This window comes from Pholis gunnellus, assembly GCF_910591455.1.
Source record: "Pholis gunnellus genome assembly, chromosome: 21".
NCBI lineage: Eukaryota > Metazoa > Chordata > Actinopteri > Perciformes > Pholidae > Pholis > Pholis gunnellus.
The window spans coordinates 5,205,107-5,221,556 of NC_136548.1; the positions used below are offsets into that span (position 1 = coordinate 5,205,107).

The 16,450-nt window shown below is 44.8% G+C and overlaps 3 protein-coding genes and 1 long non-coding RNA gene across 5 annotated transcripts; 2 read left to right on the top strand and 2 right to left on the bottom strand.

The window, feature by feature from the left end:
- Positions 1-3,564: 3,564 nt before the first annotated feature.
- On the bottom strand, positions 3,565-6,505 carry LOC306713219 (solute carrier family 2, facilitated glucose transporter member 11-like; the record flags this gene model as incomplete). Its single annotated transcript, XM_079182867.1, has 1 exon — positions 3,565-6,505. The coding sequence occupies one exon, from the start codon at positions 6,503-6,505 to the stop codon at positions 4,850-4,852; it is 1,656 nt and encodes a 551-aa protein (XP_079038993.1). The 3' UTR covers positions 3,565-4,849.
- Positions 6,506-7,050: 545 nt separating this feature from the next.
- Positions 7,051-10,279, top strand: LOC306713555 (RNA-binding protein with serine-rich domain 1-like). 2 transcript variants are annotated; one of them, XM_079183293.1, is made up of 7 exons: positions 7,051-7,085; positions 7,900-8,046; positions 8,255-8,419; positions 8,528-8,630; positions 8,873-9,026; positions 9,127-9,268; positions 9,488-10,279. In XM_079183293.1, coding segments are annotated over exons 1-7 (813 nt in total). In that variant the 5' UTR covers positions 7,051-7,083; the 3' UTR covers positions 9,588-10,279. The 2 variants fall into 2 exon arrangements, with proteins under 2 accessions (XP_079039419.1, XP_079039420.1); XM_079183294.1 differs by having other exon boundaries at positions 8,261-8,419.
- Positions 10,280-12,201: 1,922 nt separating this feature from the next.
- LOC306713446 lies at positions 12,202-14,396 on the top strand. The gene is made up of 4 exons (XR_013767588.1): positions 12,202-12,316; positions 13,522-13,681; positions 14,002-14,083; positions 14,261-14,396. It is a non-coding gene; the product is annotated as an uncharacterized lncRNA (long non-coding RNA).
- Positions 14,111-16,080, bottom strand: cox19 (cytochrome c oxidase assembly factor COX19). The gene is made up of 3 exons (XM_079183128.1): positions 15,895-16,080; positions 15,580-15,691; positions 14,111-15,482 (listed from the first exon to the last, which is right to left on the bottom strand). Exons 1-3 carry the CDS (start codon positions 15,974-15,976, stop codon positions 15,389-15,391), a joined length of 288 nt encoding a protein of 95 aa, XP_079039254.1. The 5' UTR covers positions 15,977-16,080; the 3' UTR covers positions 14,111-15,388.
- Positions 16,081-16,450: the final 370 nt, after the last annotated feature.

The following is a 16,450-nucleotide window of genomic DNA, read 5'->3' on the forward strand; positions in this document are numbered from 1 at the left end:
TACAATTACCATTCAAAGCAACAAGCTCAGAAATGCAAAGAACTACTTAGTGCGAAAACAACAGACATGCTGAGGCTGTGATTTTGGAAGCGAAGGACATTTATTTGAATTTCACAGTGTGCGTTTTGGATTTGGACAAGCCATATTTATTCACGGTGGTTGTCTTAGTGATTAAAGAAGTAGCTTGGCATTCTGCAAAATATGCTTTCTTTAAAGAATGAGATGAGAAGATCCACGTCAAACTCCTGCCTGCGCGTTAAGTCCAGACCGGAGTCAATAGGTTGTTAGCCTAGCTTAGCATAAAGACAGGAAGTTGATGGAAACAGCCGCCCCGGCCATACACCTTACCAGTGTGCCTGGTACGCATTGTGAAACAAGCCAAAAACAAAACCGCGACATGTTCGAGCCAAAGGTGCCAGCTACACATCGTCGCTGACACGGAGCAGCTTTGGCGTTTATTTGGAGTTTGGTTTCTGTCCACCCGACAAACGTCCAACATTTACTGTCTTCGCTCTGTATGATCAACTCCTGAGGAAAATACCGGGCTGTTAAGTTGCAATAATACTCCACTATGTTCACCAGCTATAGTTGCTAACTTTTGCGTGTCTGCTGTTTGGAGCTGGACGGGTAATACAGTCGTGTTCATTTTCACTTTTAGTCTTTTTCAGATAACTGCTGCAGCTGGTAAGTTGAATAGCACGATGAGACTGAACCGAAACAGTAACGTTGAGGGCTGTAAAACCAAAACAAGGAGCTGAAAGAAGCGAAAGCTGACAGGAACTGCAGAGTCGGGAGATAATTGTATGTGTGTTTGCCACTACGAGTTACCCATTTCACCTGATTATTTGAGCCATTAATATATATATTAAAAAATGATTCGAGCAGCTTTAAAGTGAAGCCATGAGACCAATTTGGATCTCATTATTTCACTCTTGGACAGAATGCAAATAATCAAATAAATATATTTGACGGAAAAATAAAATCATGGTGGACTTTCCCTTTAAACCAAAATGCATGATAATCCAGGAACAATTAAAGTAACAACAAACTAATGCAATAAATGCAAAAACTTTAGGTTATCCATCATGGTGGACAACGCCGATCGAACCCTGACCAGTTTGAAATAAAAGGCTGACGGCAGCTGTTCAATATATGTGATGGAGAAGTGCACGTCTTTGCCTGTTTCCCCCCTACACAAGACAACAAACAGTGATAAAGACGCTTTCTGCTCGGATCAGAGGGGCAGGCCAGCCTGCGTCGAAGACAATGGCGATGATGATGATGATGATGCTCTGTGGAACGTCCACTGTGACCCGCTCTGTGCATCACGATAGCAGCGTCATCCGCCTATTTTGTTAGGAAAGCACATACAGAGGCCTATACAGCTTTTATTATTCAGACTATTATGTGGGCGCATGCAACAAAACTCAAGAGGCGGAGAGGCATCTTATATTGTTTTCTGTCTCTCTGCAGTGCCCGTGTAATCATGTTCCAGCTCAATGTCCCCGGCAGCATCCCTCGCTTATCTTCATAGAAACTAACAGGAAGTGCAAATTTAAGGTAAGGCTCTTATCTCCTCTAGTTTTTCTGCACCCCACTTCTGGTTGCCAAAGGAAACCCGCACTTCGCATATGAGGCACAAAAAAAAAGAACAAAACCTTTTACCAACCACTTCTCCGAGCCCACATTCACATACAATAGGCGCTGAAGCACCACTTGGGAGCAGAAACGTTGGGAGCAGAGAGACGGTGCGCCTCTTTGAACAAACAAAAAAGAAAATACATTAAAGAAGCTGAAAGTGACTGAACTCATGTAAAATGGATGAACTTCAGATCAAGCGGCCTGTCAAACGTGACACGGTGTTGCCAACACTTTGACAAAAGCATTCATCCATTTCTAAAGAGCCCATGGGCCTACGTGCAATTTAAATGTCAATTTAAAACGTCAAATGTCACAAATTAAATGACCACTTTTAAAATGTTTAAAGAGGCTTTGGATGTTGAGTTCTGGATCCGTTTTCTCTTAAATTCACGGATAGCAAGGGAGATTCAAAGAAGCAGTTTTTTGTTGTTTTTTGTAGAGAAACTTGGCTCAGACGGTGGCGGAGTCTCAGTGAAGAGGGTAACACCCCCCCCCCCCCACACACACACAATGGACTGCTACTATTTTTGGGCGGGTGCCACGAACTGTGCCCGCTCCACATGGTCGCACTGAAAATGATTCTTCAGATTGGGAGTAAATGAGCGAGACTGATACAAGTCCTCCCCTCGATTGGACCTGTTGAGAAACGTCGGCAGTCACTGAACTCAATCAAGGGTTTAGCACATTTACAAATGGCGTCCGAAGCAACGTGAAGTTACGCAATGGTACAGTTTATTGAAAATAGGTCAGCAATTCATTGTCGAGTCTGCACGTTTTTAATTTTTATCGTATTACCGTGAAGCTTTGGGCCGATCTTCTTACGTTAAGACGGAGCCAGACTAGCTGTGTCTTCGTTTCTAGCCGTTGTGCTTGGCTAGCTTCCTATTTATCGGACAGCGGAGACGGTGGGAATGGATCTTCTCACCTAACATGAATAACAGTATTATCATTGTCCAACTGTGAGACCTGCCACTGGGCTCAGAGTTCTCCCAGACCTAGCGAGAGAGTAATACATGTCACGTTGCCTCTATTAGAAAGATGAGTCATTGTTTTTACAGGATGTGAAACCCTGGATGTCCTTAGACGACTTACCTTACACGACAACATCTGTGATGAACAACACAGAATCAGTAGCCAATGTGTGTTCACAATTTTACCCGGCGACGGTGGATGCGTTTGAACGTTATCTAAGATGTGCAGCGTATAGAATCTCTTTCAACGCCTTCATCTCTAAATCTTGATTTTCACCTTGGAACGCTACTTCTGGTAGTTTGCGTGACGAGAGAGACGGCCAAGTTGAGAGAAGAAATATTCAGATGTTACCTGCTGATTGTAACAGAAACACTTCTAGCTCTGATTCCTAGGGTTTTTACAGCGATTCTGTCTCTCTCACACACACACACACACACACACACACACACACACACACACACACACACACACACACACACACACACACACACACACACACACACACACACACACACACACACACACACACACACACACACGTCGGGGCACGCACTTAAATACGAATCCCATTTTCCTGTCGTCTAATTTCAGACAGCGTGGAGACATTACTCAATTATGCTGAAATGATGCGATAAAGAGAGTCCAGCGAGCCGGCGTTCTTGAACTGTGAGGGAAGTGTTCAATAAATAAACAGCATTAATAGGAGTGAGAGGGAGCCGTTGGATTAAAGCGCAGAGGAGCAAAGTAATGTGATTATATGTAATTAAGAAAGCAGCTGAATCAGTCAACATAAGTGAATCACAAAAGGAGACGACGGTGTAGGTCAGCACTTTCATCTTTATGGTTGTATATTTTCATTGAATAAATACCATTGAATAAATAATCGCAATGTGCAAAATATATTTTCCTACAAAATAAAGGAAGATTTTTTTTTACAGAATCCTTATTATTATTATTATCATGGAGGATTGACATCACATGCTTTGGTATAACAACATTTCGTTTGGGATAGTGCAAAAGAGTCCAGCGTGCTACAGCGGTGGGTTAATACCTGACGTCCAGCAAGAAAGGAGGAGTTCTTCAGGGAATAAGAGAGGAACATTTGGATCATTCATTTAAAGAAAAAGACAAAAAAAATCTTTAGCACCTTGCATATGAAATATGGGCAGCATCTTGATTCAGTTTACGAAATACTTTTAAAAATAACGGGAGATCTAGAGGCTGTGACAGATGGTCAACAGAAGGGCTGTGGGCTGACAGCTGTTGAGTTTAAAAGTGTCATCTTGGGTTAAGGTGTTACATCTGTGAGGCGATGATATTACACAGCTTCACATTCGAGCGATGAGGAGGAGGAGGAGGAGAAAGTGAGCAGCGGGGCCATCTACTGACCGTTTGGCAGAGCTGCATTCATGAATACACAGCAAACGTTTCAAGAGGTTAAATTGGGACCATGCTGTTAGAGACACTAATAGGAAAGATAGGGTGGCAGTCCAACTCGTACAGTTCAGGTGATGCATGAATAAGGACAGAAACATACATGGATACATTCAAATGTATAACAAGCATGGATCACTGGACTGGATAGCCAGAGTGTATAATCAGATCACACAATAAAAAAGCACAGTTATCTCCCCACTGCAGACATGCTGAATTACGAGCAGGTAATCCTTAAATACACGCATTTCAAACCGATCGCCCCTGCTCTGCCGCTTCGTTGATATTTGGACCTCGCGGCGCTTTTAACAAAGTCTCACATTCTCAAATAGTGCCGTAAACTTTGAAAATGACAATCAGAGATCTGGCGTAAAAGTTGTGTGTATGTGAGGGGAAACAAATAGAAGAATGGTTGAGCTACTGTTAAGAAGTGTATTGTTTAGTTAAGATCTGGGTATGTTCCTCTTCGATTGAATTAAGGCATACTGAATGAGAGGGAGACTCCCTGGAGATTGAGAGGACATTTAAAATCAGCATGCTACTCTCGCTGAGGTCATTATTCAGCTTCAGTGTCCTCCTCCACAGAAAGCATCAATAAACTGATCTGTGTGGCCACACCGTCGGTGATGATTAACAGAGGGCCAGTCTGTAAAGCAGCTTCTCGTCGACTGAGCTCAAGAAACCAGAATTAAAATTACACAGAGATCATCTTTCATATATAGGACACTTGGGATTTCACCATATGGAGGAAATATGTTTAACACCAAAAGTGCATAGAGAGGCGACAAAGGCACTGTCTTCTTCAATTCGGATCACAGTCCCCATTCTTCAGTTCAGGGTCAAGGTCTTGGGCTTTACCCAGCTGGTAGTGCTCCCTAACGGGCTCATCCACCTCCATGTATGGCCTCTCCTCCTCCTTCTTCTTCTTCACGCCGTTCTTCCTGTCGAACTCCGCGGTGATCTCGGCCAGCGTCTTGCCCTTCGTCTCCGGCAGGGTGAGCCCCAGGAACACGGCGGACACCAGACACACGGCCAGGAACGGCAGGAAGCAGAAGCTCCCCAGGTACTTGACGATGAAGGGGAACAGCATCCCCACCAGGAACAGGCTGATCCACATGCACGAGCCGGCCATCATGTACGCCGCCGGCCGGGCCGTCTGGTCGAAGATCTCCGCCGGCAAGATCCCCGTCACCCCGGCGGGGCCCAAACCGAAGCTGAGGATGTAGGCGAACACGCACGCCATGCTGACGTAGGCCATCCCGGCCACCCCGCGGCTCTGGAGGATGAGCGCCACGGTGAAGACCACGGACCAGAAAGACATCAGACCGTACCCTCCCACGAGAAGGTACCTGCGGCCCACCCGCTCGATCAGCAGGTTACTCAGTATCGAAGCGGTCAGCTCGGACGCCCCCGTGCCAATGGTGATGTATTGGATTTTCTCTGGAGGGATCCCTGCCGCGAGGAAGATGTAGTAAGCGTAGAAGTAGATGGAGTCGTTGCCGCACAGCATCATGGCACTGCTGGCAGCCATGACTGTTCTGAGCTGGGATCGCAGGTCAGGATCCTTGATCAGAGAGCAGGGCGTCTTGGCGGAGGCCGCGGATCCAGACTTTGATTTTTGCTGCTCCTGCTCCTGCAGCATCTCCTCCATCTCCAAGGCAGGGGCCTCGCCACCGCGAAGCCTTGCGAGGGCCCGGACGCACGCCTCCCTGTCTCCCCGGTCGATGAGAAGGTACCTGGGGCTTTCGGGGAACCAGGGCAAGGTGACCAGCTGGATCAACCCCGGCAACGCGTTGCTCGCCAGCAGGTGGGGCCAAAGAGGCTCGGCGCCCAGGAGCCCGGTGAGTCCCACGACCTGACCCAGGAAGATCCCGAACGCGGTGAACACGGCGGAGGAAAAGGCCACGGCACCCCGCTGGTGTGTTGGGGCGCTCTCCCCGAAGTACATCGGCTGGACGTTCATGCTGACCCCCGAGTTCACCCCGACCAGGAAGCGAGCCACGAGGATCATCTCATACGACCTCGCCGCCCTGGACGTCAGCACGAGCACGGCGCCGGCGAACAGGAAGGAATTGTTGAGAAGCAGCGAGTTTTTCCTGCCGAAGCGGACCGACAGGGGCCCCGCCAGCAGGGCCCCGAGCCAGCCGCCCAGCGAGAAGGCCGACACGATGAGGGTCCACACCAGGGTCACCTGAGGGGTCTCCAGGACGGTGCCCCAGCGCTCCGCGTAGGTCTCGTTGATGAAGCTCTGGATGTAGTTGGTGGGAGCGTTGATGATTGAGATGTTGTAGCCATACTGGAAGGTGCCTCCGATGGCGGCGGAGCAGACGGTCAAAGCGAGGGTCCTGGTACCGCCGGAGGGTTTGCGGGTTTCCTCTGGCTCGACGGAGAGTTTGCGGGTTTCCTCTGGCTCGACGGAGAGTTTGCGGGTTTCCTCTGGCTCGCACGAGGAGTTCATCTGAAGACTCGCTGTCCCGGAGGAGACGCAAACGCGCGTGCCCTTTTCCTCAGTGTCCCTACGGCATTTAAGCACTGCAGTTAGCTCTAAACAGCTTCAATTTAGCGTAATAGATAACGTCCTTGCTTAATAATTTACGGGATGTAGAAGACGCCTTGGTTGTTCTGTTAATAAGCTAACGTTATTGCTGCAGTGCAGTTAGAAGCGTTCACGTTCTCCTGTAGAAGCCGGTTTCGCTTTTGTATTTACACACCTCGTATGACCTGTCAGGCAATAACCTGCCAACCGCACCAGCAACAGTCAAGCACACTGCGAAACCAAACCGAAGAAAAAGTTTGAACGGTAATATTACAGCAGTTTTACCGCGTTCACTATTTCCTTAAAGTGTTAAATAGTGATAACAGGGTCTACACAATTTGCCGAAATAGGAAATATTACCCTGTCAGTTCGAATTGAGGGCATAAATACCAATATTATCACGGTATCTGCGTGTTCACGGACTGTGTTTTGATTGGTCTTAGCTTCCCACGTCATCTCTATGCGACTATTACTATCGCGAGTGGCGGGTAGGCTAAAATATGTGAGTAAACGCTACTCGTTCACGATGCTTCCTTGTAAAACAATTGTATGCATGGCCAATAAATAGCAACGCAATAATATTGACAAGTCGTACTAAGTAAAATATGTGTGTTTTTTAATATTTGTGTTAAGCAGCGCCATATAATAAGACAATATTAGCTCACTAGCTAATGCTAACGTGTGCTAGTGTTTGGTGAGCTTACGTTAATCGCCGATAAAACGTGACGTTATTTTTCAGCTCCGAGTGGATTCATTGTAATCAAGTAGCATTTGTCTTTAGAGGAACCACAAAAAGAAAATGCACAGCTGTATTTTAGAAATGAGTTACGCCATTACTGTATTTAACGTTCAAAGTGATGCGTTTACGTTTCATCCCCCTTATGGATTTATTCATGAGCCATGGCATGAGTGAAATGAGCGGTCAAATATTGAGCTGAATTATCTAAAACGTTGGGTTGCACCGAGTGTAATGACATTTTTAATTGTATTTAGCAGTTTAAAGCTGCAATGGACATTAATATCGGGTACTTAAATACCATACTTTTCACATGCAACGTCTTCCGAGATATTTTTTTATATTAAACCCACGTTGTATGAGGAAGCACACACGTAAACATTCTGAAATGTAATTCATATTTCAAAGTGCAGATGTTTTTGCAGTATTACTGCTGCACACGGAGATGCTCTGAAATGTGAGATAAGATAACGTACTAATAAAACCAACAGAGACAACACAACAGTTTTGCATGTTGTCAAAATGTCGTCCTGCCAAAGCATTCATTCCTGACTTTGTTTGCTTTCTTCTCCTCCAACAGGGCGCCATCCCCAACCAAGAGGAAGGAAGACGACAAGAGTAAGCAGCGAGGGAAGGACAAGTCAGGAGCCCCGAAAGAAGGAGCCGACAAAGACCGGGGCCGAGACAAGAACCGCACGCGGCGCGGTGCTTCCAGTGGGAGCAGCAGGTCAGAGGCTCTCCTCGTGGAACAACACTAGATATGCTGACTCGTCGTGGCTTTTTCTCAATATCCAGCTGCTCTGTGTTTATGTTCTGACTTTGACAGAAGCTCAAGCGAGTGTTTTGTCGTTGTTATTTACTTTTCGGGACAGAGGAAGTTATAATAAGTCATAAATTGTTTCAGCCGTCCTCACCTAAAGTCTGCTCTTGCCTAGCTCCAGCAGCAGCTCGGGCTCCAGCTCAGGCTCCTCCAGTGGCTCCAGCTCGTCGGCCTCCAGCCACTCTGGCTCATCCAGCTCCCGCTCCTCTTCCTCCTCCTCGTCCTCCTCACCGAGCCCCAGCCGCCAGCGCCACAACAACAGGCGGCGCTCCCGCTCAAAGTAAGGAATATTTTTTATGTATAACTGATGACTTCATGAATCTGCATGAACACTAATGTGATTTCATGAATGACTACAGTAGTAGCTGAAATATAAATGTCCCTCTAGGTCAAAATCAGCGAAGAAGGATGACAGGGACCGGCGGCGCAGGAGCCCCACACCCAAACCCACCAAGGTCTACCTCGGCCGGCTGACCAGGAACGTCATCAAGGTGAAATCTTTGAGACCTTTTTGAAGTCTTCTCGTGATCCACGTCGGCTTTTCAGCATTAATCTGGTTATAAGACATTAAGCATAATTGTAATTATTCTTATCAACCTCAGCGGACAATTTTTTTAAATATTTGATCTGGACCGTCTGGCAGCCCCTTCATAGTGGGATCCTGTCCGTGTAACTGTGTCGAGGTGTGACCCGTCTCAAAGCGCTCTCTGTCGTGCCTTTTTTCCCCCTGAAGGAACACATCCAGGAGATCTTCTCCACGTACGGCAAGATCAAGATGATCGACATGCCCATGAACCGCGTCCACCCCCACCTGTCCAAAGGCTACGCCTACGTGGAGTTCGAGACCTCCGAGGAGGCGGAGAAGGCCCTGAAACACATGGACGGAGGTAGGAGGAGGCGGAGAGCGGCGCAGCATGCCTGGTTGTGTTAACGCAATGTAGATGAGGCTCTTTCCTCAATATCTCAAAATAATGTTTGTCTTCCCAGGCCAGATCGACGGTCAGGAGATCACAGTCACAGCTGTGCTGACTCCCACGGTGCGCCCTCCCCCCCGCAGGCTGTCACCCCCCCGCAGGATGCCCCCGCCGCCGCCAATGTGGCGACGCACGCCCCCTCGTATGAGGAGGAGGTGAGCGCCGTGTGACGAGCAGCAGCAGCGCCTGGTTATGGAAGCAAATGACGCAGATTATCCCTTAACTGCCGCTGTGTACTGTAACACGCTACGCTTAGTGTTTGTCGTTTTGACATTCAGGCTATAATATAAGTTAAATGTGTGTTCTTTTTTCCTTTCATGTTCTTTCCGATCATACAATCTTTTCTGCCTGTCTTCTCTCCCCCTCCCTCCCAGGTCTCGGTCTCCACGGCGTCGCTCTCCGGTTCGTCGCAGGTCTCGGTCGCCCGGCCGCCGCCGGCACCGCTCACGCTCTAGTTCCAACTCCTCCCGCTAGTGAAAAAGAGAACTCACCCCTCCTCCTCCTCCTCCTCCCCCCTCACTGGATCTGCTCCTCTGCTGTGTCCTCAGTGTGAAACGTGGTGAATCATGAAGCATTTCATGGTGACAGCATTCACAGCCCACCATCGTATATTGACCTCATGTTAGCATGGAGGAAATCCTCTACCGTGCTCAGATTATGAACTGTCTGTGTTGTCATCGCTGAACCCGTCTTAAAAACATCCTGCAGGACATTTATGGCAAATCAGTGTTCTCTGAAATCCACCCGGCACGGCCCAGAAGTTCACACTCAGTGTAATAACATACTATTACTACATTACAGATGTTAAATGGTGCTACTGGTCATACGTCGGTTTAAATCTGTACTGTGCTTTTAGAGCCGCCCCTTCTCTAACCCTCCTGTTTATTTGTGAGTGATTCTCCAGCATTACCTCTCATAGTCAACTACAAGGGCAGCTATACGAGTGCCAGTTAGCACCATGTGTCTGCTTCATTATTTCATTGTCTGTAAAATGAGGTCAGAGGGTAGTTGTGTTATTTCTGGCTCATCAGGATTCCGGTTCTTCTTTTTCCTCCTAATTTTTTTATTGTGTCACACTGTGACCTCCTGATTTAGACGTTTGTGCGTTTAGTTTTTCCCTTGAATCATGTTTTGTTGGCTTATGGAGTGACAATAAAATTCATGTTTTGGACTGTAAAAAAACCACCTTCTTATCTGTCAGTGACTCAACTACATTACACCATTACTCAATTCAGTATGTTTAACCTTTTATCTTTTTAGGGAGGCGCATGGGTGTGTTTAGCATTGCAGGGAAACGTCAATGTGCCACAGTGTTCCTCCACCCTCGAATGTAGAATTACTCATTCCCAGCTATTCGAATGCAGTAGAAATCAGCAAATCGTGATCAGACATACCAGAAATAAAGGAGATCTGGCAAAAACAATATTATATATATATATATATAGTGCTGACGGATCTAACTGTTTTTGTCCATTTGCCGACAGATACGCGACGATGATCGATCTCACTCTCGCGTCTGTGTGTTAATTGTGGAACTGGAGCTGATTAGCGTAGCTTAGCATAAAGAACAGCAAGCGTGTTTATCCCCACGTGTCCAAAGTTCAAGACTAGGCCTGCCAGCGCCTCTAATGCTCGCTGTTTACCGTGTCATGTCTAATTATTTTTAATTCATGCAAAAATCTAAACGTTGAAACAGCCAGTTGAGGTTTTGGAGGAAGTTATGTGCTGTAACAACTTGCGGTGTAAACATCGTCTAAATTTAACTCTGGGCGTGAAAAAGAATAAGTGGATTCCCTAAATGTCTCACTGTTCTATTATTGCTGTGTTCATGGGTTAGAGTACATTAGTTATTTATAAAACAACCTTGTTGGTCTCTTGTCTATTCAAACATGTAGTTGTATCACTGTTAGTGAACCAATGCTGTGGACCCAACGTCCAGCTGGCTCCCAAGAAGACAAGAAGAAGTCTGGAGAACACGCTCTTACTTTGAAATTCACGGCGGAGAGAAACTTATGAAGAAAACATTGTTGGTGCAGATTGTTTGTGTCTTTATACTCACCAGGAACTAAGAAAAAGACACATAACGTCACAATAACTCAACATTTTGGGACACAAACACTGATTTCTCAAACACTGTGCTCCAGGTTGGAAGTCCTTTGTTTGTTTGACTCTCCCTGAACTGAAAACTATCTTCCTACATATATAAGACATGTGTTCCTCTTGTAGTGTGTCCTGTTATTACAAAACAGCTGTCCAACCATGTTTCCATCTCTAATATTTAAGTTTTAATATATTCTATGTACCTGTTAAGGCAGGTTTATTTCTTCATAATGCATTTTTTTCCAGATGATACGAGCCTGTCAATCAACCTCTGGGGCTCATTGTGATCAGGCGATCAGGCTCGGGATGAATTGTAATCACTTTCACAATTCTCTCACTTTTTTTATCAGGTTCTGCTACTACCTTTATTACTACTGCTGGTCCAAAAACAGAACTGAGTGATACAGAAGCTCTGAAAAACACAACCAAAAAAACTAAAGTCTGACTTCAGTTTGAACCATTCACCTTCCTGTGGTGAACTCATCCCGGTGACTCAGTAACAAAAGGCAAGTCTCTGTAGAAGGACTGTGTTTTGGGGGTTTTGGTTTCTGCTGTTGTGGCACAGGTATGTCTGAGGATGTATTCTGGAAGGGAGCAGGCATAAACAGGAATGGAGAGAGGGGAAGTGTGTTGGGAACCACAGACAGAAGAAGGGGCTTGTGGGAGAAATGAAAACTGGAGGCGTGAAGGCAAGTCCTGCAGCTGGAGGCTTTGGGTACAGAGATCTCTGTGCTGGCTCTCTTTTGTTGGTCTTTGCCTGGCCTGCTGCTGCTGCTGCTCTGTGGCAGGAGGAGATAAACACATCAGCCGGTTCAGGGAAAACAGCAGGTCGGCCCTCCAACAGCCAATCCAGATGTTTTGGCCACCCATCCCTGCAGCTGTCCCTGAGCACACACACCCTCTACGACAAGCACTCCGCCCCCTCATACACATGATTCAACAGACGTTTGTTCAGTGACTTTCCTGAATCAGGCTCCATTATTCACCACCACCACTGCTACTGCTGCTACATCTCCCTACAGAGGGACACCAGGAACCCAGGATGCCTTTTTACCAAGTGTGTCTCGTGTATTTAACTGTGTTGCTGATGCTCCCCGAACAAGGTGAGTGTGGCTTTACTAGTGACTACTAATAGAGTCTTTTCATGGCAGCTGAGAATAGCAAGCGGAGTGTGAAATAGCATGTGTATCAGCACAGATTGAATTAGAACGAGAGGGTTCATCACTCCACTTATATCACTCTCAACTGTCATGTTTATCTTACCTAATTAAATGAGATCATATGAAATTGGATAATATAAAAAACTACTAAGATAATACATTTTATTTTCATAGAGTGGCAATATGTATCTCAGCACATGTTAGGATTTCTTTGCTAAATGCATTTTTGGTTTGTTATCCACCAAAATATTGAGGCAAATTAAAACACAGATGCGGATTCAGGCCTGCACAGGACTTTAGAACAGTGTGAATGTTTCCACACTCAACATAAGATAAGATATACAGACAACAAGAAAAGGGCTTTTTGTTTTCTGATTCTGAGAAATCCTCATGTAGCTGAAGGGAAAACAAGAAAGTTCAATCATGGAGGAAGTTGTGTGTTCAAACAGAATGATACATTTGTTTTAGAGGCGGCGTCATTGCAGACAAAGTTAATGAAAAGACACAAGTAGACACAAATGTACGCGTGTATTGAAAATATTTCAACGTTTACAGAGGGGAGCTAATCCCGGGCTAGCTTGCTTGCTGCTTAACTTTAGCTATTTTGCTAATCCCAAGCTAGCTTGCTGACAGTACATTGTCTGTGGTTTATACAAATTATAGAGATTTTAACTTTCTGAAACATAAAAAAGCGTCAGTAAATACCACACCCATGAATTGTGAAGCTTTTATGTGTCTTAAACATGGCGGTTGATAACAAAAGGCTAAACGTCATCAAGCCAAACACTAGTCAGCCTTTAGCGTTGTAGTTGTAGCGTTAGATTATCTTGCTGAGCGAAGCATCCTAGTATCGTACACTTTTGTCTGCCACAGAGCTTATTTTCTGCGATACTCCAAAATCCAATGGAAGTCCTTATCTTAATTAACAGCTACAACACGGCCATTGGACTCATTCATCTTGTCTGTGCTTGGCATGACTCAAACTGAGGACCACAGAGACTAAGAGTCAAAGGGGAAGAGATTGAATCCACGCCGCCATTCCGTCAATGCACTTCCCAGATTTGTGTTCTTCCTCAGAATATTTTCCCTCACGCAGTCTTAATAATGCTACCAATGTTATTTTCTGTGTTTGTGTGGGTTTTTTTTAGGCCGTCCTCAGTGTTACAGCTCTTGGCCCAGAAGTCCAGGATCTATCAGTCCCCCCTGCTGTTCGAGCGTCTCAACGGCCTTCATTGAAGAAGCTTTTGTTTCCTGCTTTGAACAGAAAGAAACCACTTCTTCTTCTCACTGTAGAATACACGCATTCATGTAAGCAAGAGTACTCATTCTAACACAGGCCTCATTTCGTGTCAGCATTAAGGGGTGTGGCTGGTCGACTGTTTCGTTGGACACGTTTTTGGAGGAAATATCCTCCGACGTTACCTTCCCAAACAGACAACGGGATATTTTCGTCAGGGTTAACACTCACTTATATTGCAGTCACTAGGAGACATCGTCAAAGTCAAATTATTTCAGTCAAATTAAACTCAAACCGGAGAACAAGTTGGAGGTATCAGTGACCAGCAGCAATTCTTTTCAAACAAATATTGAATTGTTTCTGTGTCCCATTTGTCTTTGCTGCTACACAGTTTTACCACCGTGAACAGAAAACACTACTGTGTGGATCCAGAAGCCAAGTGGCTCAGCGTGAGACTCCAAAAGTTACAAAACGTAAGTTTCAAAATAGGTAATGAGCAAATCTTGATTTTTTTTTTTTTTAATACCATTATGATTTGTCCCATACTCCACATTCTCACAATAGCAATACTCTTAACATTTGCAGGAAAATCAATTGTGGTATGAATGGAAGAAACACATTTTCCACATATTAACCTGTTTTCTCCACAGAGAGGGATATGTTGCCACCTTCAATAGTCACAATGAAGATGTTGCATCACGACGTCTACACGTAAAGCCTCGCATTTATGGAATTACATTTTTTTTTAATCTTAATTTATAACTTGTAAATGTGACAAAAATGCCCATTGTTTTTCACATCAAGATATTAACTATAAATATGATTTTGCAGCAGTTTTAACATGTTCACTACAATAAGAAGCCATTTTACCGTATCGTGCTTTTAAGGACAAGTCTGGTGTTTTTCTGTATTTTCCTTATGATAAAGACCAACAGTGAGTTGATCCTACTAACAAGTATTTCCTGTGTAGCCAAACTCATAAAGTATCGTACTTTTTACTCCGCTACATTTGTCTGACAGCATTAGTTACTTTTAAGATTACAGATGTTCAAGTAATGTCTTTTTTAAAGTTGTAGACTCTGTTTCAGTGTACAGTTTAATTGTATAATCATTAAGGTTGCAGTGAAATGGCAGTTAGGACTTCTTTAGCTGCCATAGTGTGGCATGTTACGATAGATTTAAATCTGTGTTGTGGTTTATAAAGGATGGGCTGGTTAAATACTCTGTATCACATTTGAATGGATACTTTCTTGCTCACAGCTAAATGAATTAAAGAGCTTCTGACGTAAAAAGAATGTTTTGTTTTTATGGATTTCTAACTTCACTTATGTCTTTAATGAAGACATTAAAATAAGACCACTTGTATCCCAACTAACTGATCATCATGGAATAAATCTGCCAGCAGGTGTCCCCATTCTGACTGTATCACACAGTCACTTTAGTTCAAATACAAAATATTTATTGACATGCCAAAATAGCATCTCCACATATTATATATATATTACATCTTATATACACACACGGAGGACTAATTAGTTTGTTCTCTGTCACAAACTAAGAGCCCAATATAAAAACCACAAAGTCCTCCTGCTAGTCCACATTCTCAAAGTCTCTGGAGCCATTCCTCCCAGCTTCACTCATCTCAGTCTTTGCCCTTCATCTGCTTTTGTCGTGTTGCCATCTTATTAACAACAAAATGCTTCGGTACGTTCGGTTCACAGCAACACCATCCATCCATATTTGTTTTCCCCCACAAACGGCTGTGGTGGAGGAGCAGGTCAGGGTTTAGGGTCTGTGTCTGCTTGGCTGGGAGGAGGATCCATCAAGTCCTTGAAACCCAGTTTGGTCAGAGGCTCCTTGGCCATCAGCTGACTGGAAAAAACACACAAGACAGCAACGACATTAGCGTGTTTAACTGTATCGAGTCACCAGACATGAGGATTGTAAGGAGGTGGATGGAGCTTCTCACTTGTCCATGCGGCATTCCAGGTAGTCTTTGGACTGCAGGCGGCAGAGGGAGTTGTCGAAGTTGTTGTCTCTCAGGCATTTCATAAACGTCTCCTTTAAGGCCTTACACTCTCCTGAAATAAGGCACATGGCGTTAGACGTTATTCCTCGACATGGAGTACGATATGAGCAAGTTATCTCTAGATTAAGATGTAAAAAAACGACTACTAGCTAATGTATATCAAAGAGCTTTGGGAAGAAGGAAGACAGAAGCAAAAGGAACCTAGACAGGTGTTATTCAGCCGACACAAACAGGACAGTCGGTGTCCTAGCTTACCGAAATGATCCAGAGGGAACGCGCCTTTATCGGGAGCCCGAGGTTTGAAACTCTTCGACCCGAAGTTCATGGCGGTAGACATGTTGTTTTGTTTTCGTTTGTTTTTCTTTTCAAATAAAAAAGAAGCTGCTAGTGTGCTGTAAAGGACTCAAAATACGAAGTCCGCAGCGACACAGCTGCGTGACCCTGTTGTCGCGTAAATATGACGTTTTGGTTCGCCTCAGACATCACTAGTCGATTCAATCGCATCGACGATCGATCGATCGGGGTTTCGACTAAATTCAAATGCATTCATAAAGAAACAACACATCGCAAACACAAATTAATATGAACACTATATTTACCAAAGATAAACTAAATTGGGTTTATTTTTCTTATTTCTAAACTAACCATCTGTGAGATTGGGCTAACAATTGATTTGACAACACTTATTCTGATGAGAGAGAACCACAAAGCCCAGAAAAAGAAATAATAACCCTGTGTAGATTAAGGGAAAGCCTGCTGAAAATACACTATATGACACAACATGGCCCAGTGATAAAAAAGAAATGAATTA